This window comes from Nipponia nippon, unplaced genomic scaffold (assembly GCF_047370975.1).
Source record: "Nipponia nippon isolate SJK-2023a ecotype South Korea unplaced genomic scaffold, ASM4737097v1 scaffold_3, whole genome shotgun sequence".
NCBI classification, from domain to species: domain Eukaryota; kingdom Metazoa; phylum Chordata; class Aves; order Pelecaniformes; family Threskiornithidae; genus Nipponia; species Nipponia nippon.
The window spans coordinates 59274849-59301996 of NW_028262347.1; the positions used below are offsets into that span (position 1 = coordinate 59274849).

At 42.2% G+C, this 27148-nt stretch overlaps 1 protein-coding gene across 1 annotated transcript; it reads right to left on the minus strand.

The window, feature by feature from the left end:
• ISX (intestine specific homeobox) lies at positions 1–27148 on the minus strand. The gene is made up of 5 exons (XM_087767882.1): positions 26977–27148; positions 18304–18543; positions 5605–5756; positions 1102–1218; positions 1–445 (listed from the first exon to the last, which is right to left on the minus strand). The coding sequence occupies exons 1-5, from the start codon at positions 27146–27148 to the stop codon at positions 209–211; spliced, it is 918 nt and encodes a 305-aa protein (XP_087624008.1). The 3' UTR covers positions 1–208.

A 27148-nucleotide genomic window follows, 5' to 3' on the forward strand; every position in this document is an offset into this window, starting at 1 on the left:
GGAGCTCCTTTCTGGTCCCTGGTGGCTCATGCCCATATTTGCTAGGCTATGGTGACTCGTGGTGGCACTTCTGCAGCAAGCTGACGTTGTGTCACAGGCTGCCCATCATCCTGGCAAGCTTTTTCAAGGAGAGGAACCGCACACCCCCAAAATGGTCATGGGCAAGAAAAGCATGCCTCCAAAGTCCCCCACTCCCCTGTATCCTCCTCTATGTGGAGCTGGCACAGATACTGCTCCTTTCCAACTTGTGGGGTAGTGGTGTGCTGTAAGGGGAGAGGATGTTGAAGAGCAAGTATGGTTTTGGGAAGGGCAGCAGGTCCAAACGGTGGGGGATGAAGGAGAGTGTGCTGGGCAGCCAGGCAGTTGTCAGCTGCCCTTGCAGTGGTGAGCAGTATCCCATGGCAGGGATGGTAGCAGCGAGCTTTCTTGGCATCAAGCTAGGAGCCTTTCAAGAATAAAAATGAAGTGTCAGGTGAGTCAATACAGACTTTTAGTTAGATACAATTTACGATCAACCTTATTCATCTCCCTGGTGCTCTGTAATTAAGAAAAGTTTAGAAGAATAGACTCCCTAAAACCTAGTGAGCAAGGCAAAATACCCTTTGTTCTAGCCATGGAAAAACTCTCGACATGGAAAGAGCCTGTGTGCCAGCCTAGACAATATTAACTGTCCTGGACTTACTAAGGACATAGGTCAACAGCAAAAAGTGCTGGTCAGCCTAACAAGGCTGGACGTTGTAAAGAGATACTGTCTATAAAGAAACATGGCTTTGTGGCTGCAAATGTCATATTTCTTCCTGTTCAGGAAATTTCTGATGGTAAAGATATTTTGATCCAAAGCATGATTTACAGGGAAGTGATTTAGAAGTAAAATGCAGAAGGGCATCCTGCAAGAGACACCTTATGGCATATTTACAAAACAGGTTTCATTTCATGAAGAAATGTGTTATTTGACCATGTTTGCTGGAATTTCTCTTCATCATATTGCTGTTTTTGGTTTTCCAGTCCTCCTTATTTGGCATAGTCCTATGCGAAGAGATGACTTGGGGAAGGATAGCTGTCTGTCCCTCAGTGGCTTTATACATAGCCTTTGATACTCACTGTGATATCTGACTTGGGAGCAGGAATGAAATCAACTTCTGTCAGATGCTGAAGGCCACCAAAGTTGCCAGATTTCTCGTGTTTCCTCCACTTTGCTCGCTGGTTCTGGAACCAGATCTGGATACAGGGAAGAAAGAAAAGGCACACAAGTGAACAGGAGGTGCAGAAGGAACTGCTCGCATCCAACTACTTTCCCTACTCTCTAAATAAGCATCAGAAAACATTCACCTCCAGCTCAGCAGAACCAGGGACTGAACCTACAGGAAAACATTGGATACGACAGAGCACCTTTCACACTTTGCATTGCATGTGGGATCTCTGGACTATCATGACAGCCTCTTTTCTCTCACAGCTGACAGAAAGGCTAGGATCTCCCTATTCAAGGCAAGACAGCATCACAGGGTGCAGCAGGTCTTCCAGGGCTCTCCTGGAAAAGCAGATCCTTTCACAGTCAAAGCTTTGCAGCAGTCAAGGCACACAGCATTCTGTTTTCTCTAGGAGGTGCGATTTGTTGCATGACAGGGATCTTTCACCCTGTTCTCAGGTGAACAGACTGGGAAAAGACCCACCTAGATGTTTTGCTGGGCTGCAATAAAAATGTGTCACCAGTGGAGACGTAGTAAGAGTCCTTCCTATATTTAGCTGGTAACATTTTGAAATTCACATAAGGGACCTAAGTAAAAGACCCAAGGGGATACCACCTTCTAAATCACTCAGCAGTCTGAGTATGTTATCCACCATGTCTTTTGCACTGGAAAACTGACAACTAATTTTCTCAAGGGAGTTTCTTTCATCTGGCAGCTGATTTGACCTGCCTGGCTTCTGACTGAGGCACACAAGTATTTATTGTGCAGCCACAGTAGTGCATCTTGTTGCATTGCTGTGAAAAGTTGAATCCCCCTTTCATTGTAGTTTCTAGCTGGCTTTGGAACTTGCTGCTTGAATGTAAACATTTCTTTCTAGGCAAGTGATTCACATGAACACAAGGTATTAGTGACCAAAACCAGATGCTGCTGGATGTAAATATGTGTGTATTTTAAACCCAATAATGAGCAGCTCAGTTATTTCTGCAACTCTTGCCCAGGAAGTAATGGGAATGCCAGGAGCCCTCTGTTGTATTGCTGATAGTTAGCAGTATCTGAGGTTACTGAAAGGACAGTCCTGTTTATCTGGGTTTGCACGTGTTTGAGAACTGCTTAGTCTGTATGAACTGCTCCATTCCCTTTCTACCATGCAGGAGTTATATGATGAAACAGCACCATAAAAACGACTCCTCTTTAACACCGACAAAGTGATTGAGGGCAGAGGGCAGAGGGGGGACTGAAACCTATTCCTCCATGCTCTGTCTACCACAGACATCAAGCTACTGATATAATTTATTCTCTGCATGCTACTAACAATTTTTCCAGTGCTCCTGAGCTATGGCACTGAGACAGAGCACAGTATTCCCATGTGTGTTCACAAAAGTCACACCAGTGCTAAAGCCAGGGACAAGTGCTTCCTTAATGCTGCCTGAGATTTCACAAAAGACTGATTTGCCCTCTCAGTGGTCAGCAGGTTGGCCAAGGACTAAAACCAAATGCAGAAGGAGAGTGGCATGCCCCATGTTGTAGGAATGGCCTCCATTTGTTGCTTTGTACAACTGTCCCTTTGTTGTTATCTTGCAGACACATGACCAGTGATCCGGAGCTTGCAGTACTAAGGAATCAACCTTTTCGTTATTTTCCAGTCCCCTAATCTTCTTACCATTTCATAGCACTACCATTAAAGATTTTACTGATTATGTAGTTCAAATTCTCATTTGTGCCAGTAAATGGTTCCTATGAAAGACCACCTTTGAAATGTCTTCATTTGCGTTTGGACACCTGTTGCAGACCTAGCTTTTCGTCTACTAGCACATGCCATTTGATCTGCTCTGTTTTCTTAATCCAAGTAGAGTGTAGGACCAAGGCAAGGTCTTTACAGTGACATGCCGTCAATGTTATTACCTTTATCAACCAAATACATAGAATCATAGAATCATAGAATCACAGAATCATAGAATCATAGAATCATAGAACCATAGAACCATAGACTGGTTTGGGTTGGAAGGGACCTTTTAAAGATGATCTAGGCCAACACCCCTGCTGTAGGCAGGGACATCTTTCACTAGATCAGGTTGTTCAAAGCCCTGTCCAACCTGACTTTGAACACTTTCAGTGATGGCATATCTGCAGCTTCTCTGGGCAACCTGTTCTAGTGTCTTGCCACCCTCATTGTAAAGAATTTCTTCCTTATATCCAATCTAAATCTACTCTCTTTCAGTCTAAAACTGTCACCAATAGTCTCATAATAAAAAGCATTAAATATATTACCATTTCTTTAATTCTTCATTAACAGGGACTCATATCAGCTTTATTACTGTTTTGCCAAAAATCAAGGTTTGGCTGACAGGCCAGTCATTATCTGGTTGTCCTGTTTACCCTTTAAATACTGACACAACATTAGATTTCTTCAAGGCCCCTGGAATGTGTGTTGTGCCCCAGGCCAGATTAAATATCGGCACTGATGACCCAAAGTGCTTCTCAAGCAGCATTTTAAGTACTACTGGAGGTAAGTCACCTAGATGTCTGGATTTAAAAATATCTGTCTGTAGCAGCTGCTGTTCAACATTGTCCTTATGGAAAGTGTTTCATCATCATCGTGTGATACTACCACCTTACCTGACTTATTTCCAAGGTTAGAGCAGAAATTATGACTGAACATCTTTGCCATTTCTGCATTATCCTTGACAGTCCCACTGTTTCTATAAAGTAACAGATCAATATAATTGTTCACTTATTTTTTTTTTGTTCTTAATGGACTTTTATTGAGTTTTTGATGACCCTTAATGTTTCTGACCAAAATTATGGCCTGTATCCTTCTGCTTTGCTTATTCATTTTTTATAATTTCTTGTTTCTAACGTTTACTCATTCAGCATCCTTCATTTTGTGTTGCAGGTAGGCATGCACATATGCAGAGATATAATTCCGTCTATCCACTTAAACTGTTTCACAGCAATCATACCTTTGTTTCTTGATTGGAGGACACAAGCTTTTTCATGGTTATGAAATGTTTCACTTGGTTAGCCAACAGTTGCTCACTTTTTCTTTCCCAGTTAAATTATCTCTCTGAGGTTATTTGACTTATACTGCTTTTAGCTTTGTCAAAACTATTATTTCAAAGTACCAAGAGCATATACGAATTCTCTGCACTCTATTTTGTTTATATATTGCAAATGCAATCAATCAAAATTATAACAACTTGTAACTTGTACCTAAGCTACTGCTAATTTTTAGTTCTGTGGTCCTTTTTCCCTTTATCAGCCAAGATGAGGTCAAACGCAGAATTTACTGTGTCATGTGTGACACTGTCTAAATTGGGAATTTGCCATCTGCAATTTGTACACAAGGGGCTTTTTACTTCCTTCATGTATGTCTCAGGTTGATGTTTCCTATGATAACTCTTCTTTATTTTTCCCCCTACAGATTATAAATAATTTTTTAAACAGAAGATTGTCCTGTTCTTTCATGTGATTTGCTGTTCTGTTGGGAACACTGACTAGTAGCCCAGCTTGTGCTTTATACCATTGGAAATGCGTTGTGGGTGCACTGGTATCACTAATGGGCATATTACAGTTATGCTGTTCCAATTCTTCCTGTCACCTAACTATGAAGTAATATTATCATGGTTAGTCAATAGTCCCAGGCATGTCATAGTCAATAAACTGCTCTGTGTTGAACTTTGATTGTTAGAGTGAGATATGTGCGTAGAAGTACACTGATGACTCTAGCATTATGGCAAGTACAGAAACTGCCTTGTGCAAAAATCATCACAACAGTGCCTGGTAAACAACACCAAATTCCAATACATGGTGTTATGTATATTTTAATGTAGCAGATTTCATATGCAGTAAACATTTGGGGTCAATTTTGAGCTCAGTCAGCAAGACTACGTTACAGCTGGGGGAACTGGATTAGTTTCCGTGCACTGAAATTACAGCCAGGGCATTTATAGCCTGTGCTATCAAAATACAGAACAGTAAGAAAGCATTTTCATTTGGGCAGTTATTTTCACTTTTTTTGAGACCCTGTAGAAGACGGATATGGATGACAGTTTGTACTGGATGTACATTAGTCTATAAAAGGTTGATAAATGATTAATAAATATTTTCATAAATGGACGCTCTGTCTCTAGAGTCCAACAGGTTGCTCATAACCATCTGTAACACCTATTTGCTATGCATTTAGTATGCTTAGAGCTTCTGTTAACCCTTTGATTAATCCCATTTGGTTAGTCCCAGCTGGGTAACAAATACTTTTTTCAGTATTTGTAAAATGAGAACAGTGATACTGGCCTCTTCCGTAAGGTAACAGAAAGGTTATGTATTTCATTAGTGCTGTCACCCAGGCATAAACTATTACGAACGTACTCTGAATAAAGAATTGGTGCAGTGAGCATAGGCTTTTGGAGACACAATGTACCTGAACTCTGGCTTCTGGGAGGTTTATCTTTGCCGCCAGTTGATTGCGAATATGGACATCTGGGTAGTGAGTCACTTGGAAAATCTTCTCCAGTTCCTGGAGCTGCTCAGCTGTGAATGTTGTTCGAATTCTCCGTTTCCCTTTCCTCTCAACTGTGCAAACAAGGAAAGGTGTATCTCATTTTATAGGAAAAGGCTCACAGGTCCACAAGAAGATTCAGAGATCCAGCAATTTCTGTAAATTTCTATGCAACTAGGATAGCACCTTCTAGAGATCTACTTACCATAGGTGATTGTCTCCTGACCTAGCAGTGAATGTGAATGAACTCCGTTATCATTCAAGGAGTGAGTCAAAAGTGCCCGTTTGAAGTGCTAATTCCATTGATCCATTGCATGTCAACAGCTACAAAACCCTATGAATTTTAACCAGGCTAGCCCTGCAATGGGTTTGTCATCAAAGTCCTTTAGTATTGGACCAACCTTTGACCCCTTTTTGCGCCTGTCACATGCACACATCTGTTGCTAATTTATAATCCCTTATTAACTACTTGTGAAGAAATCCTTAATGTAAACGGAATGAAAGAGTAGATACGCCGTTTTGTCTGGGTGCTGTTCTCATGCCTGTAATGAATCACCATCGTTCTTTCAGCTCATAAATTTTTCATCCCTGTCTTTTCCTGTCATACTGATCTTACTAGGCTTTCTTCAAGCTCTGAGGTATTATTTTATTCCATTGTCACTCTATCAATTTTGATGAATTTCCTCCTCCTGTATGCCAGCAAGATCAAAGAGTACCCAAAATGCATGAACGCTGTGGAAGGAAGTCAGCCATTCCAGACTGACTGACTGCTTCTCTCTTCCCATACCATTCCTTCGGCAGTATTTAGGGATAGCCAGCAGTTTCACTGCAGTGTGACAGTGGCATTAAAAATGTTACCTTACAAAGAAAAGTCATGGTATTCTCCCGACTACACAGTTGTGGTGTGGGGACTTTCTAAACAAGCTTAACCTTAAGAACTACAAGGCCTTAAAACCCATGGAGCAGCATATGGGGAACTTTGGGTGCTGTGAATTCCTAAGGGGACGCTTAGACTGCTTCATTCCTTCACCTGCTGTGGTGTGACCACTCTAAAGATTTCCCTCAGCACTCCTACACTGTTTTGAAAATGCCCTCCTACACCATGGTATTTTATTTAGATCATGAACTCTGTAAGCTGCTTGGTGTAAGTTAGAATAAGGTTTAGGTTGCTCTGAAATGATGCTGAAGGGATGATGTCTTGCAAGAAGGAGGAGGAAAGAGCAGCAGAAGTGAGAGCTAAGGTAGCTGATCTGCAGAACGTGGAGTTCAGCCTTGTCCCAAGGCTGGAATCCTCTCTGATACACAAATGGAGTATCTTCCAGCTGACACTGAATGACCAGCGCAAAAAGTCATCGCCCAAGTGTTGTGAGTCTCAGGGTTTGTTCTGCTGAGCTTGGAAAACTGCAGCCTGATAGGAGCATAAAAATTCTAATATCACTAGTGACTATGATGAGCTTGCTACTCAATGACCTGAAGTAATTGGCAATGACACTATGTTGCTCGAGAAAATTATGTTTTTGAATAACTGCTTTTCGTCTTCCATTCTCTGATGACAACTACCAATTCATACTATGTAACTAGAGGCATACATTTCCTAATGGGAACAGTTAACCAGAGAAGGTTAGCTTAGTCCCTCAAAGAGACTTTGTACTTTTTTTTCCCTTTTGTTCAACCGTTAGTATAAACATTTCCTTTTGGGGGCTAAAGCAGTGAAAAAGGTAACTAAGCGCCTTGGCCAGTATAAATTGGGCTTTGTGCCAACCAGAAAATGACATTTTTCATTTTGTAATCAAAACTTCATTGTGAATTTGTAGACACAGAAAATAAGGAATAAAAAATTCTGTCCGCTGACTTGGTAGGAAGGTGTCTAGGAGACAATATCTGGGGATCAGTAAGTAAATGTATTCCATTGTGAATATTTCATCTTTTCTAAATCTTTTGGGTACTTTGAAAGGAAACCAGTCATGCAAGAATAACTGAGGAGCGTAATTTATCATAAACACTGTCGATACTCCCATATCTCAGTAACAGCCTAATAAAGCTGATGTCCAACACAGTTAAATCCATATCATTAGACTTTTCACCAGCCTATCAAAGTACTACTCATTAGACTGCAGCTCTGGCTTCAGCCCCAAGGGAAAAATGCTATTTACATTGAATCTTGCTGGCACTACTGGGGCAGAGATCTGAAATGAGAAATATTTTTGTGCATTTATGCTGAAGATAGCAATGGGCACTCTCTCCTAAGAAGCCCTAATTACAAAGTTGCATCTACTTGAACCTTCCCAAAAGATGACTGTAAGGGGGATTTATTGCTATATGGATTAAAAGGGAAATATCAGTGCTGAGAATATGAATCTCAGGACACTATGTCCCCTGTAGATATGATAGAGCTAACTTCACAATGGTGTCTCTTGTCTGGAAGATTTTCACTTCACACCTCTCTGCGGGGGCTGGCCTCCATATCCTCCTGGGAGACAGGTTAGATAGATTGAGTACCAAGGTGATATTCTGTCAAGCACATCATGTTCTGTCATACAGTAATGAATCTCTCTGCTATATTTGTATCATTACAACGTATGGAATTTATATTTCTCTAGCACTAGGCAATTCATATGGCAGATCCCGACAACAAGTGAAATTTGTTCTGACCTTGTCATGGTCTCAGAAATTTGAGGCCCTGAGATGTTCGGTATGTCTCCCTGAACACTGAGCTGAGCTCCTGTGTCTATCCAGGGTAGAAGACTGGCTCCACAAACCTGGGAGAAGCTGCAGTCTACCTCCAGCATTTTCTGAGTGGAGGAAGAGATCCAAGCTCGAACTGTGACCACGTCCTTGTTCCTGTGGTCCCAACTGTACATAAATATCTGGGATTCTGGCAGGGTTCTTGTCCTGCCAGGTTTTGTATGCCCAGGCAGTCTATGTACCTTCTAGCAGTCAGAAAGCCTTCAGGAGAACGAGAACAAACCTACCTACCTCCAGGAAGATTTCTGAATTAGCAAAAAAAAGCCCCATTTTTTTTTTTAATATATTAGATTAATGAACTGAAATATAATTTCATGACTATACAAAGCAAGAAAGACGTTTTCTGCATTTTAAAATCTGTCACATCTGATAAAAAAGTATATTTTAGTATCCCATCAGAATACAGCAAACAATGATTTATCCCAGTATAAACCCTTCTGTCTCATACATTAATTAGACTCTATAGAAATGGGATGACTGAAGTGGACCATGATGGGATTGAAGTGAATGCCAAAGACCAACTGCATCAGATGTCATTGCAGCGGGCATCATGCAAACAGCAATCATCATTAGTTCTTGCCTGTAAGCACAGATGATGACAGCCATCACCTCCTCTTCGTAGTGTGGAATCAAAGCTAAGGCCAAGACTTTTAGTGCCCAAACCAGAGAATACTACCTGGATTAGAAAAAAATGATTTACATTATCAGGCCATGCTAGCTGCAGGACTTCTCCATAGAGAGTATGTTCATACACACCAGAGACAGGGACCATAATACGGATATCTATCCTTGGCTACCAGCTTGCTTAGTTGTGGGTGCTGGCAGGATGTTTGGTGCAAAGTCCATTGGATTAGTCAGCCTAGATAGACTCAAGAAATCAGCTGTTACAAACCATGCAATACCATCTCTACAGGGCCAAGGTGTGGAACAAACTGAGTAGTCAAGATCATGAGTCTAGAAGGAGCTGCAAACTTTATCCTACAAAGAATATATGAGAATGAGAAGACAAAGGCTGTGCACAGCTGGTGTAAGTTTGGGAAGAAACTTTTAGCTGAGCAGAGACATCTTATGAGAGTCGGACCCATTGCCTTGACTATTTTAAATTGTGCTGGAGATGGGATGGGGAATGGATCTGCCAGATAATCTTACTGTACTCTGTCCCACTGGCAGCTAAGTGTCCAGGATTAGAGAGCATGGCTTCAGAGAGAACAAGCTTGTGAGTTTCTGGTGTCTCACATCAGCTTCTTTGGTATAAAAATGACTCAGATAACTTGGTGATGGACAAAAGAAACTCCATATCAGTTCACTCTTAGATCCTCCACTTTTTTCCTTCTTGAAAGGTGAACTGTTTTACAGACAAGACTCTCATGTAAGGGAAGGATCTACACAGTGCTCAGAAGTGTCAATCCTACTGAAACCAGATTTTTCAAAGCTGAAACCCATCAGATTAAACAAAATACAATAACATGAGGTCAGCTATGGGCCAGTAGAGACTGAAGGACAGGCTTTGATTTCAACTGGAAATAAAATTAAATTGCTAACAAAATAGACTCCTGTGAACTAATCAAGGCTTTTGCCAGTAGGAAATCTAGAAGAGTACATTTTTTTTCTATAAGTAATCAGTCATTCTATTTTTGTGGGGTTTTTTTGTGTGTTTTTTGTTTTTTTTTTAAAAAAAACAAAACTTTGAAAAAGTACAAAAAATCTAAGACTGTATGGTAACATTTTCCCTTGCAAGATGAAACTTTCTCTGAATGTAGCTTTGATACTTCCCTTTGCCTTGGGACCTTAGCTTAGAGATCCCATAGCAAACAACAGCGTTCAGGATTACAGTCTAATAAAGAATGTGGGTGGAAGATATAAGACTAGAAAGTGTTGGAAGTGTAACATTGGCTTTACAAACGTGGCTCTAGAGTCTCTGGGGAAATAAGACTCTGTCTGAGTTTCCTGAGCTATTTTCTATGTAAAAGTTGGGGATATTCAAGTGTGCTTTTATGCTCTGTGAAAGTTGTTTGCAGGTTGGCTGACTGCTGAAACCAAGCCTGAAAATACCAGGCAGCTAAATATGTCAGCATTTGCAGATGCTTAGAGATACAGCTGTCTATACGTTGCCTTACCGTTGACATTGGAAGGGCCAGATTCTCCACGCTGATAAAGCAGTATAGCTCCTTTAAATTCAGTAACAGGCTCCATTTGTCCTCTGCAGATCTGGCTTTATTACTAGGTCAGACTTGGAGCAAGTTGAAACATTTGAACTTTGTAGAAATACAGCTTCTTCTTGAAGGTGCGCAGTGAAAGGATGAGAACAATGGGTACAAGTTGCAGCAAGGAAAATTCTGATTACATAACAGGAAAAAATGTGTTCACCATGAACGGTAGTCTGACGTGGGCCTGGAGAGGCTGAGAAGTGTCCATCCTTGGAGGTATTCTAAACTTGACTGGACAAAGGCCTAAGCAACCTGATTTAAACTGGCCCTGTTTAGAGTTGGGGTTGGACAAGATGGTTTCCAGAGGTCCCTCCTAACTTATTTTATTATGTGATCTCTGACCTCCAAATATCCACATGGTCTGAAGCCCCCCCATCATTCCTTTCCTAAAAAGTAAGGGAATTTAAGCTCAAGGAGTCTGATTTGCAATTGCTTGTTTATACAGTTTCAGCTTAGCATATTATGGCTTATTTCCACTGTCCAGTATAACACAGTTACAAGATATTAGAGGTATGAGCAAATCAATACCAAAGACTACTGCTTGTACCTGAGTTTGCTAAGTAAAAGATATGCAGCTGCAGCAATGCCATACTTGGGCAAGTTCATTCTGGACGGTAGTCTATAGTAGGCAAATAGCCTATGGTACATCTCACACTGCTGTCTCTCAGCTGCCCTGAATACCTGATCCAGCTAGATAAATGCTGCCTCAGGGAGATCTTTGCAATTGCATCTCCCATTTGCACTTAGCCCATTAGCAGGCCAAGACTGTATCAAGCCTACTTGGTCTTATTAGAAGGGTGCGTACACTGGAGGGATAAGGAACTAGAAACCCAGGAGAAGGCCTGGAAGTCAGTGCTGGCATATCTTTGCTTTGGAGTATGTAATCTAGGTAGATGAAAACTGGTGGGACCAGTTTATCTTGCTGCAATCCTCTTTGTCGTTTCTGGACAGACACCCTCTCACGCTATGCAATAACCAGATCCAAAGATTTTACTTCTTTGACAAGAAGAGAGAAAGCAGTCACATCGTAAATAAGCAAATGGCTTTAGCTACATATCCTCAGAAGTATATTTTTCTCTAACAAAGTTGACTGTATCATTTGTTTCTCAGAAAGAAAATCAGGAATGTTGAAAAAGAACCTCATTATATTTGGCTAAGTTCTGGTTTTCCCTTTTAGCCTCTTTAAAAGAAGTTCATCTCCCTCTTCTTTTTAATTCACCCAATTATAGATATGTGGGTCTCCCAGCTGGTTCCCTCCCATTGCTTTTCTGAATGTTACTCTTTTGTGGTGACGTTCTGCTCATGGCAGCCAAGACCACAGCAAAAACAATTGCAACTCTGTCAAAGAATTATTATAGAGCGCTGATGGCATCAGGACAAAATGTGCTTGTCTGTGTACAGACATGTGCCCATGGCAGTCCCTCTCCTAGCTAAAGAGGTGGCTCACAGTTTTCAAAAGAGCTTGCGCTTCTGTATTTAGGTGGGAGTATGGCAGTATGGCTAATCTTTATTAAAGTGGTTTTCCAGCCTTTGTTAAGAAAGGCTGGCATAGCTAGAGAGACTAATCCTAATTGGATATGTACAATGTGCTCTGAATAGAGCCTCCTGCTAGTGAAATGCAACATTTAGTATACAGCTCCTGGCCATTCAGGCATTGCAGAAGTTAAGCCAGAGCAGCACGACCTGAAGTTTTAAAGGCTTGACTTCCTTCCCTTCAGTCCAAAACTCCTTGATGGAGATTTGCGTCCACCCTGGTGCAGAGTACAGTGCCTAATCACCTGACAGCAAGGCTGAAATGCAGAGAGGTACAGACTTCAGGCAGTGTGAGCAGGAATGCTAAAAATACCAGGCCAGAAATCTGTTTAAGCAAGCTGCATGGCAGCGGCCAGGGGAGTTTCTTAGTCTGCTTGTCAGAGGTGTTGGCAAGGAGTAGACAGTACGTATGAAACCATTCATGTGGGCAGTTCGTTGCAGAGGATGGTGCTCATCATCAGCATGAGCCCCTGGTGAATTTCACTCTTTCCATCTGCCAGCAAAGAGATGACGGTGTTTACAAATGCTGCTGCCCTGAGATGGTGTTGTGTGTACCTCTGGCACAGCCAGTGGTCAGCCAAATATCTGGAGGGAGCATGCAGGCCATGGTTTGAGGGACCCTAACTGACACGGGCGTATGTTAGTTTCCAACACCTGGTATCAGTTCTGTACCCAGGCTAAATGACCTGCACCTTCATGAACTCCTTCAGGTCAAAGTGGATTTGGGGTAGATTTATGTGTAGTTTCCCCATTCAGCTAAATCTCAGGCACGAAACATACTTTCTTCGAATGTTTAGCTGTTGCCAAACTTCACCTTAAAGATGAGAAAGGAGTGACCAGCCTAATCCAATAATGGTTTGCACCGAGGAAAACAGGTTCCCCACAGCTCTCCCCACACTCACTGGTCAACCACCTTTGTCAGAAAGGAGCCATTTGCCCATGCAGAAAGCTGAGCTTATTGCAGGTTGCACAGGCAGCCTGTTTTCTACTTTATTCCTGCTCTTTGTGGTTATTTGTACCTGCAACCTCTAGACATCAGGCATGCTTGTTTACATCTCTGCCTCAGAGTCTGCTCTCCCTCCAAGAAAGCATAATTCCATCATTATTTCAGTGCGTAGTCTCTGCTGTTTCCCATTTCAGCATAAAGCACTTGCATAAAGCACTTACAGTAGGTAAAAGGCCTGCCCTCAATTTTAAAGAACAGTAATTAAAAGCACCAAATCCCGAGGTTGTAATGCAAAGTTCTCAGACAATTTAGGAGAAGCCAATAAGTACTTGTAAGACCTTTGAAATAAGCTTATCAAGATGTGCCATCAACTTTGCAAGTGGTCACATTACACAGATTTGACTAGCAGGAACAAATTAACCTCTGGGTCCTGTGTAATGTACCCTTCGGATCCAAAATTCCCAGGAAAGAAGGGGCTGTTCAAGGAAAGCATTGAATGCTAACATTTGCTTTAACTGAAAAAAACCAGACCCCAAAAAACATGAAGAAACAACACAAACAGAATTTGTGATAGTCCCCCAACTGCTGACAGCTTTGCTTTCTTCAGTGCTTACTTATATCAGTGAGACATCTATGTGAACATAGTCTGAAGGGTGAGAGTAAAGGATTCAGGTTTCATGCCTTTCATTTAATGTCCAGGGTGTGATTATAAAGAGCCAGTCTTCAAAGAGGGAGAAAAACAAAGAACCAGTCTTCAACAATGCCTCAGGTAAACCCACCAAAACAAGGTCAATTGTTCGTTGCATTTCTAAATGTATATAGGAATACTGCACTTCAGAGACACAGGGCTGCAGGGACTATTCACACTGACAAACAGAAGACTGGTAAGACAGCTAATGGCAGCAAAATTATATATATAGGCATTTATTTTTTCCTCCTGCTTTTCCTTTTCAATTAGAATTGCTTCCTTTTGTTCTGCAGGACAATGGGATGCTTGTGCCCTTTCTCGCAGTGCCATTGGCATATTCTGGGCAGCCAATATTTGTCTGTGATTGTGATTATACAGTGCTTCATTGTCTCTTGGGTGTATTATACATGCATTAAGATAAGTCAGCATATTGGGGAAAAGACTGTTCTGTGAGAGATAAACCATGCTGTTTCACAGGGTACGTGGATTTGACCATGTTGTCCATAAATGAACAGTACAAATGAATTTATAGCTTCAGAGAAAACATAAACACTAAGCTGAAGATGCCTGCAACTGGCATCAATACAGAGGGAACATGACTTATACTGGAAGTTCTCCTGGACTGAGATCATCTCTATATTTCCTGTTGTCTTTATGGTAATTGCCACCAGAATTTTGTCAATATGCTTTGGGATCAGAGATGCTACCATAATAATAAAACTATTAGATTAATAACAAGATCCTTGAGCTCCCAGTCAGCAATGTGCGGAGGATTTCTGCTATGGAAATATTTGGATGATGTTGACTCACTATGGCAGCCTCCTCTACAGTGAATAATGAAGACATGAGCTGCAGGAAATAACATTGTCCAGTTGTTCCCATGGCCTGAAACCCCCAGTTTCTGGTGGAATTAGGAGCCAGCTCCATTTATTGAAGCCTGATCTACCTTGTATCTGAATTATTGCCCAGAGAAGTAATCCCACAAGACTGGGCATCTGCCAGTGTCTTAAGGTGATGCTGTTATCTGGCTTCTCCAAGGCACTGAGTGCTCCCTCACTGGAGCAGAGGACTGGAACCATTACCCATGTGCAATGCTGGGCATGCTCATCCACTGCCTTTGGATGTAAATAGTTACAGCACACACACACAAGTGTATACAATCAGACCCAGCATGTGTAAAAGACGTTGCAAAAGAATTGCCCATGAGGATCTGAGCTAGGCTCTGATCTTGTACATGGCAGTCTCCAGCAGGAGCTGCCGTAGGTCGGGCAGGCATGGGGGCATGTAATCTTCTCAGGCTCCAGTGCTCAGCTGTTCTGAACTGGTCAAGTCTCAAGGACATCACACAGAGCAGAGAGAAGGAATTAAAAAGAAAATGGGAGCTCAGGATTTAACTTGGGCGTTTCCAGGGACATGTTGCTGTGATGCTGACCGACAGCCACAGGAGTCTGCCCTGCTTGTTCTTAAGTTTTGAAGACCCTGGCAGTGATGGTGGTTGCACATAGCAAAATTGCAGCAATTAATCATTTCACAGAGAGCTGGCCCAAGCAGAGTCTGTACCCACAGCTCCGAAGTAAAGCCTCTCTCAGAATGGTCTCCTTCTAAAATGGGTTTTATCAGTGCTGCTTCCCAAAAACCGGCTTTTCCGAAGAAGTTCTGCTGAGCTTTTTGCGCAGAAAGCCACAGGTGAAGGCACCCAACATTCAGAATGAAGGCTTCCAAATTCAACTGAGGGCTTAGCAAAACTAAATGCCACTACCAGCATATCTCTAGCATATGAGGGCTTTTCTCTTTTTTTGCTTCCAATGCAGCCTCTAAGTTCAAAGTGCAAGAGGCTTCCTTCCTGAAAATGGTTTGTGATAAGGGCATAAATCCATTTAGTTTAAATGCCACTGCATTTCTAAACCACTTAGTCGCAGAAGCCATTTTGTGGGAAAAGCAAATTTTTAGGAACACTACAGTGTTACAGGGTTTCCTGGAAAATATGCTCAAAATTCACACTCCAAGTCACAGTCAGGGTGCTCTTGCTATCTCAGACCACCTGCCCATGAAGGGCATATTGTCATAGCCTCCTCCTCATCTTTCTCCTCCTATCCAAAAAAGCACCAGGCAAATCCCAGCCCTCCTGCCTCCAAGGTGATTGCATAGCACGCTTGATTTCTTCTGCTCCCTGACAACTATACAGATGTGTATGCTTAGTCAGAGCCTACTGCCCTTCCTCACAAATTATGCAGGTGTTTTATGTAGATAGAGGTGGGCTGTGAGAAAGGGATGAGGGAACACCCAGCCAAGACTTCTGATATCTTTCACATCAGAAAGCTCTCCTGCTGCTGAGGTTGGTGCCACTTCCCTGGGCATTTGTAGGCATCCTCAGTGTGGGTGTGAGGGAGGTCCTGGGGACACCTCCATGGCATATGCTATGGGCATTTGGCACTGCCTGGGTGCCTTGTTAGAGGATCCGTAACTGGCCTATAGCAACCATGCCAAAAGTGCATCTGAAGCACCACAGAGTCAATAGGCATGCAAACAGAAGTTCATTTGCTATCAGCTCGAGCTGTAAGGATTACAGACTGCTCCCATGGATGGAGCCAGTCTACCTCTCCTGCAGGTGCTGCTGCCAACGTCATCTAGGAAAGGTGACACCAGCCACAGCCAGAGGCAGGAGAAAAAGAGATGCCAGCTCTTCCCCTCTAACGTAAAGTGAAGGAGGCTGAAGCTTATGATGCTGGAAAAGATTTTAAACCCAGGCCTCCAGCTTTCTGCTAAGAATGACACAGTGCGTGAATGGGATCCAAAACATCATTGTTTGTGCACCACAGGGAAAATGCCAGTCCAGTGCTTTAGGATCCTCCCCTCTCCTTCAGCCAGTTTCTATCAAAGGCTCGGCAACTGCGGGAACCAGTGGCCTAGAAAATGGCAGATCATTAAACCTCTGCTTGGTTTCAAAACCCCACTGCCACCAGGGAACAGAGGGATTTTGTTTAAAATGCCTTTAAAATATAAGTTGCTGCTGAAAATGCCTGCTCAGCTCTGCTCAGTTTTGTGCAGATAATTACATGCTTCCCCCCCACTTTGCTGATGAGGCTGGTACTGACCACTGGTCAATGAGACTAAGTGCTGAGTTGGGACACCTGCCTCCCTCCTCTGTCACCCTGGGAAAGCCACCTCCCAGCTCTGGTGTGAACCCCATGGCTGGGGACTCCCTCCCGCATGAAATGTACTCCTTTTTAGCACTCACAGGCAGCTCTGAGTATCAGATAGATACTGCCCTGGCTCTTCTGCAAGGAGGCAACGTGATATTGCCCAGCTGCCATCAGCTGCCTGCAGCTTACGGGGCAGAGGTAGGCTAAAATATCCAGTTATGTTACAAGGTTTCTCTCTTCCTCAAGACAGACGCTGTCTCGTGCATGAGGAGGAGGTGACAGCAGCTTGTCACAAGACTCACGTATACCATAGCAGCAGCAGCAGGAACAAGGCTTTTCTTTCAAATGTATTTCACAGAAATAAATGTTTCCTTTGCCAACTTGCAGAGTATGGGCCAAGGAAGATGTGTGGATCTCACTGAAGCCAGCTGAGTTACCCTGCATCTGCAGTCACATGAGCCCATTAGGAGTCTTCACTGGACTTAATTGAAATTGCTTATTTTTTTCTTTCAGAAAGAAGTGAATAATAACAAACCATGCAGAAAACACCTTACTGGTGCTACTGAGAACCTCTTTTCTGGAGTGTAGTATAATCATCTGTATTAACCTTTCCTAGAACTTGAAGAACTTAAAGAAGTTTTTGTCTCATGCTAGTAATAAATTGCACTCTGACTGTTAGGAACTTGTCTTGTTCAGGTGCCATGCATCCTGCTTAGCTTAAAGTCCCTGTGCAACATATTGGCAAAATATATTTGTGTTGTCCTTTGCTTTGGCTAAGCAATAGACTGCTGTTTACCAGTGCTCACAACTAATGAAATTAGCAGACCTACCAACATGGCCAGGCTTGAAAATTGTGCCTGACACATCTTGCATGCCAGAGACTATTGAACATTGACAGTTTGCCTGTGTGCATGCTGATGACCTCTTCATCACCTATGCAGTGGGTCCAAGGTGTACAGAACACATCAAGCTGATTCATCACGTTCAGCAGCTTTGCTCCTTGCATTGTGCAACTCCCATTTACCAAGAAATGGGCGTCGCATGACCTGGGGAGCAAGGCTGCTGAACATGGTAACTCCGTAGATTGCCAACCCAAGTAGGAGGGCAATAAATACCCAAAGCAGTCCCTATCGCTAAAATTGGTAGGGTTGGCAGACCTGAGATAGGTCTTTAGCTCAAAGGGTGGCTGTCTATGTTTTTGAGAGTGAGACTGAAGAACCATCCCTGTGACTCAGCCAGGAGCTTAATAGTAGAAATATTCGTGGTGTTTGTTGTTAGGTATTGCCATGTACATCATTGTGAGATAACAGCAGTGGTTTTGGGTACTCTGGGAGAAAGTCTGGATATAGAGGCACTCACCATGAAGTGGATGGCCCGCTGGGAAATCGCATAGCTGATCTTCTTCTTCCTCATGTTTTCTTTTGCCTTCCAGGTGTTCACGTCCTATGTCCTCACCCAGGAGGGAAACTGGGCTGTCAGTAGGTCTGCAGCGAGCTGCCTGCACTTTCTTTGCCCTGGCCATGGGTGTAGCACATGTGGCAGGGAGAAGCATTTTGGCTGAAGGTAAGTCACAGTCTAACTGACTCCTGCTGCTGGAATCTGTGAAGGATGCAGCACAAGACAGCTTTCAATAAAGCAACTGTTGTTCGGTGCACCTTCCAGTTTGTGTGAAAAAAAGAAACATGGGTGTGGTCTAGATACTTTACCATTCAAACCTGATCATATTTAAAATGGCCTTAATCCTTCTGTGCTATGCATCAATGCCAGGATGACTCCATGTTGCAGGGGCATGATCCTCAAAATCTAGCCTGTTCTCCGCTTCCTTCCACCTTAAAACTTTCAATGGTCTTTGTGGGAGATTTTCAAAAAAAGGACTATAGAAGTAAGGATACACAACCAAATGATCAAGGGAGCTCAGCTTCCCTGTCAGTATCGAAATTGGTGGCTGCCTTTTCTGAAGAACTCAGAAGTACAGTAGACATGGAGTGTTAGCAAATAGTTAATCGAGGCTTTGAATATTATTGTGCATTTAAGAATAGTTATTGTATAGGGTAATTCAGAAAAGATATATTACATGAATTGTATAACTACAGGTGTTTTATATTAATCTAAGTCCATGCTACACTGCTCATTTTGTCCCTGTATAGCCCTATCCCATGACTGGATTAATCACCAGTTGAGTTAATCAGTAGATAAAGATAGATGTAGTAAGAAAAGATGAATAATTGAACAGCTGATTAAGACATTTTAACTGATGTAGACATTAGATGAGAATAAGGGTAAGGTAAGCATTCATAATATAAGTTAAGAGGTCAGATTCTTAGAATTTAAAGATGGTTTTAAATAGAGCATTGTGAAACGACATAGAAGGGAAATAAATGACTTTTATGATCTTGCATCAGACCAGTGGTTGAACTGGTCTATGTGGTCAATAAACAAGAACTGAAACGGAATGCAAAGAAGCAGTTTACTGATGGAAAATCAAGAACTTTCTGCTGACCAGAAGAATGAAGAATTGAGAACACAGTGGAAACCCTAGGTGGATTTTGATAATCATGTAATTGTTATAGAAACATATATAAGGTGACAATTGTAACGCTTAGTTGCCACTCACTGAGGTGATGGCCCAACTCTGAGTTGTTAATAAAGCAAACCTAGAGGTACCCACTTTCTGGTGAAAATTCTTCAACATGGAGCTGCTCTGAAAATCTGTCAGCAAGATCATCATGGAATTTGCTGGACACCAAATGCTTTTAAAAATGTGGTCCTTTCTTAAACATCCCTATAGGTACATCTACCCTATAGGAAGATGGGTCAGAGAACAGGCTAAAGGTCAGTGTCTTCCCCAGTTCAGGTCCATTTGTTGTTTCTTCTACATCTGGGCTGCCTGCTGCTCAGATTTAGGCATTGGATAATTCTAAAGGCAGCCTTTGCCCAGGCTGTCAAATTTCCCATCTGCCTTTGTGACAGGTGACACTGACAGCCAAGTCATCTTCATGAAATCATCAGCACAATCTTGTTGACATAACAAACATAAGAGAAGTGTATATTGGCCCATTTTTATGAAGTGCAGCCATAAGGTTATCTTAGATTTGAGCATGGGTGTTACAAACAGTCTCAGTGGGAGCTGAAGGTAACCTCAGCAGTAACCAATGGTGACATGTGCTAGGACACCTGACCCTGAGTGGTGATGAAATTGGTCACAGAAGCCATGATCTTTCTTCTGCCATGGTGTTGCCTTATTACTAACACCATCATCTCCATGTGTAGCAGGGCCACTGCAAAGATTTTTCAGATTAGTTTTCTGCCTTCATTAATGTAGTATGAGTCCTTACTCTTCTTTATAAAGGTAACCTTGTAAAGCCACGCACTGAAATATAACATGCTGGGAAGCCTCGTAGTTCAAGGCAGTGGGCTGTCTGTGGCTGTTAGCATCCCAAGAGCGGTATACCAAATACTCCCATTCTCTTACACGTTCTTTTCTACATTAAAGCCTCACCACAAGCCCTAATTCTGAGTGCTTTATCCACTGCGTTTGGTAGATGCAATCAAGGCTCAGGCTTGACTCTTCAGAGATGAGATAACTGGGTCTGTGCTGTTTTAATGGCAAACCTAGAATTTGATCTAGTTTTCCTTCATGTCTGGATTTCTTTGCTTAGAAAGGTGGAGTAAGAGGCAACACATAAGCATAATCAACCCATTGGGGAATTCAGGTTCCATGGTTAGCATGACCCTGAATTGAATGTGACAGCACAGGTTTGTCTGCTATTACCACCAAAGAACATTAAAATCTTAATGCAATAACGGACTGCACTCCTGAGCAGTCACCCACATCTAGGCTCTGGGGTTTGCAGCACCTGTGGCTGTTCCCCTCTTCCCTCTCATATCTAAATAGCAGCAAGTGTGAAGAACCCCAACAGGTTGTACAGGAAGAAACTCCCTTTTTTAATACATATTTTACTTCTGGTGCAGTATCTAGCTTTGGCAAAGCATCTAACTTTTTAGACTTGTGAGAGTTTTATTTTCTGAAGAAATAACAAGTTCTATTTGTAACCAGCCTCGGAGCAATGATAATTATAACATCTGGAGACAAAGTGCCCAATTCTGCCCTCAGTAAAAGCCCACACAATAGGAATTTTACAGAAGGCTGACATGAAGAAAATGCAGTTACAAGAGCTCTGGAAATTAGCCAAAGCCTCATGTCAATAAAGGATGGTTGTTCAAATGTTATCTTTTCAAATTATCACCAGTCTTTGGATAAACTTCTAAACACAATTGCATGTGTCCAGCTGTGCTGACCTTAAAAACGTGGTATGAGGTCCACCTTTGTGTTTGAGGCATATTGTGCAAAATGGGACTCATTTAATTCCTTTAGGATCAACTAGGTTTGAGTTTTCTGATGAGAAAACAGGTGAGGTTTTGAATAATATTTGTGGGATAAAGGGGAAGGATAGACCTAGGAGTGGTCACTAGCATGGGGCTGGGGTTAAATGATTTGCTCAAGAACTCAGAGGATATCAGTGTTGGCATAGCTTCTTAGCCCAAGGTTTCTATCTCAATCCCCCATCCCTAAATTAAGGGCTAGTTGCACTCCCTTGCTAGATGGGATGCTGCAAAGATTAATATGTTACAGAATTGATGGTGCTTATATCCTACAGTAATGAAGAACATAAGGGTACCTGAGCAAAGTGCTCTTATGGGCAGTGATTAAAGCTTTCTAAGAATGACGCTGGCATTTTCTAAATTATAGAAGACTTTTCACATGTCTTCATGCTTCATACACAACTTTCCTCCTCAAAATTTTTCTTTGAGATGCTCACATACCCCAGTGATGAGCACGACTTACGTATGAGCATGGATAAGGTAAAGAAGAAAAAACAGGGAGGGAATGGAATACTGTCCTAGGCAGATGGGAAAATACCAATGTCTCTGTGAACTGGTGAAAAGGAGTGGGAGGATCTGTTGTTTGAGATCAAAGAAGCAAATTAGAGTGTCATGAACCTTAAAGAGACACTGGAAAAATCAAGGAAGTTTCTGGAGGATAACATTGAAGGTAGTTGATACTGAGTTTAAAGCACATATCTGAGAGTTAGGAGCCCCAAGGTCTAGCCCTGTTTGCATTGCAACCTTCTCTGGTGCTTGCTGTCCTGAACAAGCAAGGAGACTGTCTGAGGTGGTAGCTCTTTAGGCCAGCCAGTGTTTTTCAGTGCATATTCATGTGACTCCAGCAGAGACCTCTGAAAAATACCTATGAATTGGCACGGGGTAAAATTTCCTCCAGAGAATGCAGTTTTCTTTTGGTTTTTTTTTTTTCAGGGATGGCAATGGCATTTCAGCCTGGCACAACATGAGATATTTGTTACTGTCATGCACAAAAATGACTTTGACTTGTGGCTCAAAATGGTCTTTTTGTCTTGACTTTCAATTGCCCAGGAAAAGATGGGAAATTTCAGGCAAGATAGTAAGATTTCCTTTTGGAAGCAGGAGGTTATTTCAGATGGCCTAAGTTCCTTTTAAGCCTTTTTGTGTAATCACTGGAGAGAGACAGACCTGCTGTAAGCATAAGGCTTATGATTTTAGGGTCTTACTAAGGCTGTGAACAGGGAAGAGTCTGTCACTGAGAAGTGCAAGCAGCTTTTTATTGTGCTGTTTTTCTCTTACTTCTATACCTTTTTTTTCTATTTTTTTTTAGGTGGATTGTTTTCCCTTGTAATAGGTGGGGTGAATTGGCGATATTGGCCAGGTGGTATCTGTTCAGTTATATTCCTTCAGCTATTTCCTCTTTTGCAATAAATCTGGGTGGAGTGTTGCTAAGGGTGAAGTAAGCAATCACCATATTGACATTTGTGTGTGAAGCAGCAGTTGTATTCCTATTAATTTGCATGTCCTTAACATAATGGGGCATAACACAGGCAGAATGACAAAATTACTGTATCTGTTACTGCTTTTACTATTAATTTCCTAGGTGTAACATCCTTATCCTAAGCTCTCCTTGACTTGATAAAGAACCTCCTGTTGGTGGAACCTCACTGACAGAAACCGGGGGAGTAATGAACAATTATTTCAGATGTACTTTCAAGCACATTGAAATCAAGTTCCCAGGAATTTCAGAAGAAGGATTTCTTCTGAAATAGGCCTGCTAGTCTTCTCTGTGTAAAATGAAAGAGTTGGCACTAGGGAAGAGATCAGCACTTGCTGGGTATTTATTTGTGTCACTTGCAAAGGCCATGGTTATGCTTTCTAGGCACTGTGACAAAAAGAAGAGAGGGAAAGCATAGACTGAATACTAAAATGTCTTCTTGTTCACTATTCCTTTTTCAACTTGGTAAGAGTCTTTCAAAAATTTCAGTAGACTTCAGATCAACAGCTGCTATTCCAGGTAGTCTAGTAGTTGTGTTTGTGCAGTAAACTCACAAATGGCTAATACTGCAACTGGGAAGTCGGACACTCCTGAGAAGACTGCACACTCCTTCTTCCAAGTGCCACTGGAATTACACTCACAAAAACCTGTGAACTTAGGAGTCACACCCAGAGATCTTCTCATACATGATCAAGTCCTGCCCCATCTTTCCATGAGAGGCTGGCACTGTACATCACAACATCTTTTTTGTCAAAGAATCATAGAATAATTTAGGTTAGAAGCAACTTCTAGAAGTCATCCAGTCCTGCACCCCTGGGTTTTCTTGGGAAAGGACTCCAGGGTAAGCTTTGTCTATGTCCCTCATTTCTGACATTCTGCATCTTCTGGTCCTCCGGTCCTAACCATCTCCTCAGCTCTTAATGGCTAGATTTAGACTTCAGGACAAGTGTGATCTTGGTACCTAGACTGCCTGGATCAGCAGATGAGCTGGATGATAATTTCTGGCCTGGGTATTTACCTTTTGGTAGCCATGAGTATGCGTGTGGTGCCAGTTCTTGCTCTCATATGGATCATGGCTTGACTCAGATACATACCATATGAGATGTGGGAAATGTTCTTAAAATCCATAGTAAGATATAATTCAGCCCTGACCTGTAGTACTTCCTTCTTTGCTGCTGCTGAACTGTTCCAGGAAAGCAGCTGGATTTGTGTCCCGTCCTGGACTTTCCAAGAAGTTCCCTAGCTCATTTAAGTTCCCTGACCTTGGCCACTACCAAGCCAAACTACATATGACTGACTATTTACACAACTTATTTAATACCAGTGTTATATGGCATGAAGTTGAATGACTTTGATGAAATACAGCAATTATCCCAAGATGTGCAGCATAGGGTATTGCACTTCTGAAATAAATTAACCTTATCTGCAAAAATCGTCAGTTCTGCTGGGAAAGCAAAGGGTAATAAGCTTAGGCATCTCTTTGGTGTTAGTAAGCAATCAACAGTGAAAAAGCTTAATTTTCATTCTTTTTTTTAAACATCCTTGATCAATTGCAAAAGCAACATACAACAACATTTTGGAATATCTCTACATCTTTCCTGTTTTCCCAACTCCAGTGACAGTTAAGTGAATCTTCATGTGTATATACTATTTTCATTAGTTAACATTTTACATTGCCGTAAGTATATTAATCCAACCTTGCTTTCTAGCAGTGGAGAGAAGAGACTATATTCTCTTGCTGCAGCTACAGTCTCTGGCTAGGAGATGAAGCGAAGTCAGAGGCAAGGCCTAGCTGTTCTGCCTGCATTGCTTTCAAGGTGAAAAACTGACTGTACTCTCAGGTGGAGCAATTTGGGATGAGACAGTACTGGCAGTGTAGTAATGTAATCCTAGGAACCCACCACATCCTGCATACAGATTTGTCAGACCTTGTGCTTGGAGCAGCACGCTGAGCCGAGACATGCACTGAAACAGGGCTTCAACATATTGATCACGAAACAGACAATATAAAAAGGTCCTGTCTGTGTCACGCTTCTTTGTTCCCAGAGAAGAGTCTCATGTTGTTAAAATGCAGTTCTATGGTCCATGTTATGAACAGCACTGACTTCATTTTCAGTGGTGTTATAAAGTCTCATTTTGGATCCCGTGGCACAAAGTGACTGCCATGGGCCCTCTGGAAAGGACTTTCAGCTCACAAAAGCTCACTCCCACAAGAGCCCACGCCAGCGTTTCCCCCCTTTGGCAACCTGGCAACTGGGCTCCTTCAGCACACTAGCCCCATTACGCTTGCACCAGCATCAACTACGTCCTTGTCTACCTCTACAAACTACCAAGCTCTCGCTTATTTCAGGACCGTATTTCAAACATGGCCTGGGTCTGCTGTTGTTCAGGTCCAACCTGCACTGGCAACTTTAGGAAACCTCTAAATGCTGCAGTCCTCCAACAGTACCAGTGGTGAAACAGCCAAGCAACGCTAGCCATGGCCTTCAGCAACCTCGTCTATCTTTGAAGCTGCCCTTTCTTGGAGCAGCAGGCTGGACTTCCAGATGACCTTGAGAGGTCCCATCCAACCTCAATTATCCTGCAGTTCTGTGAAAATTCAGTAGCACGCTATCCCTCTCCCCCATACACAGGTTTCTGTGGAAAGCCGCAGGTACTGGCACAACGGCAGTGAGTGTATACTCAGCCCCAATGCTTGGGGCTCCCATGGCTGTGAGATGTGTTGTGGGCTGGCTCTGCCCCATGGTCAGGAAAGAAGCTCTGTACAGAGACAGTGATCTTGCCCTGTGTTCAAGGTGAACAAGAAAGTGCAAGTCTTTTGCAAAGCATGGCTGAGAGGCAGTGATAGTGGGACTGGGCTCGAGCCCAGCTGGTAACTAACGTTACACTAGTCAGTGTGGTGCTCGCTTCACTGTAGTTTCCTTGCCGATTTAGGTCTTGTTTGCTTTCCAGTCCAGGTCAGTATCCAGTTTGGACATAAAAAGAGCTGAAACTATGCGATTAAGCAATGATTACTTGGACTGCCAGGTTTTTGAAAAAAGACTCTCTCCCTTACTACTGGGTGGTTCATCCAGTGTCCTGGGAAATGGGGCCCTGATCCATGAAAGGATCTCTCTGTGTTACAAAAAATGAAGTGTAGCATTAAGCTTCATTGAAAGCAGTTGAGCGAGAGGTGAGAGAAAATTTTCTGTCAAAACTACAGGTTATTTTTCAGTTAAGTGGATGTGTTTGTATACATAAAACATCTCCTTTTCACAGAAGATGTAGATTAAAAAAGAAGAAGAAATACTAAATCCAGAAAATGTTGGCCATTGGTCTTTGTTAAAGGAAAAAAAGAGACAATTTCTGTGGGGGTAAAAGTTCACTCAAGGCCAAAGTAACTAAACTGAGAAAACTGAAGTCAAAAAGGCTAATGCATTTCCTGGTTTGCTAAGATTGAAGTCATGCTAGTTTTCTACTAGCTGGTTTTATTTAGTTCTTGAGAGGATCTAGTGTCCATGATGATAAGGAGAAATGATTAAACACAAATGCTTTCTCTTTTCTTGTTCCAGCAATTGAGTTCTAATACTCCTTAGCTACCATTACCCTTACAGACCATTTCTTCTGCTTGAAGATGAGTGGTTGGATTTATCAGAAAATTGTACTGATATGAGATTTGGCTGTAATTCCAGACAACAGTCAGCTGTTGGTACAAGTGAGACTCCAACAACTTCATTAAGTTGCAGCAGTTTTAGGCTAGCTTCCTGAGTTTGAACGCCTGTCCTTCCTTATGACAGGCAGTTTTTTTTTTTAATAACTAGAGTATTGTTTTTTAAAGGGAGAGACACCAGGATGTTGTATTTGTTTACAATAAGCACTTCTCACTGTTAATGAAGAGAGCTACCCGCAATAACTGTTCAGGTTGCATACCCACTTCTTCAATGACACTGGAGCTTCATAATGTACAAAATCCCACCAAAGGCTGGAAGCAGAGCCCAGTCTACTGCAAGGTTGAAAGCAAATTATTTTTTAAAGATTATTTCTGTTTATATAATGAATGATTTGCACCTGATTAGGGAAATCCCAGATTCCTACAAAAGCTAAAGAATAAAAATTCTACATAATCCAATGGGATAGCTTCAGGGGTTAAAAAGAAAGGAGTATTTTCATTAAGTGTTATAACTGGTACTTACCAAAGGCCAGTGGTGACCCTGCTTTTAGGGCTGGAGGTCTCTCAGCGTAGTTACTTCTATTCCTGGTTTCACTGCTTGGGGTGGTGCTGGCAGAAGGTTTCTTTAATATTTCCTCAATGGAAAAGGACAGGCTGGGCTTCCCCTGGCCAGCACACACCTGGGGGTCTGTCAT

What these genes read in the sequence shown, in the direction of transcription:
- ISX (XM_087767882.1), bottom strand. Translation starts at nt 27,148, where the DNA reads ATGACAGACCCCCAGGTGTGTGCTGGCCAGGGGAAGCCCAGCCTGTCC. An exon ending in TCCCAGAAGCCAGAGTTCAG is followed by an intron (nt 1,219 to 5,604) that starts GTACATTGTGTC and finishes CCCTGTATCCAG; the next exon opens with ATCTGGTTCCAGAACCAGCG. An exon ending in CTCCCAAGTCAGATATCACA is followed by an intron (nt 446 to 1,101) that starts GTGAGTATCAAA and finishes TATTCTTGAAAG; the next exon opens with GCTCCTAGCTTGATGCCAAG.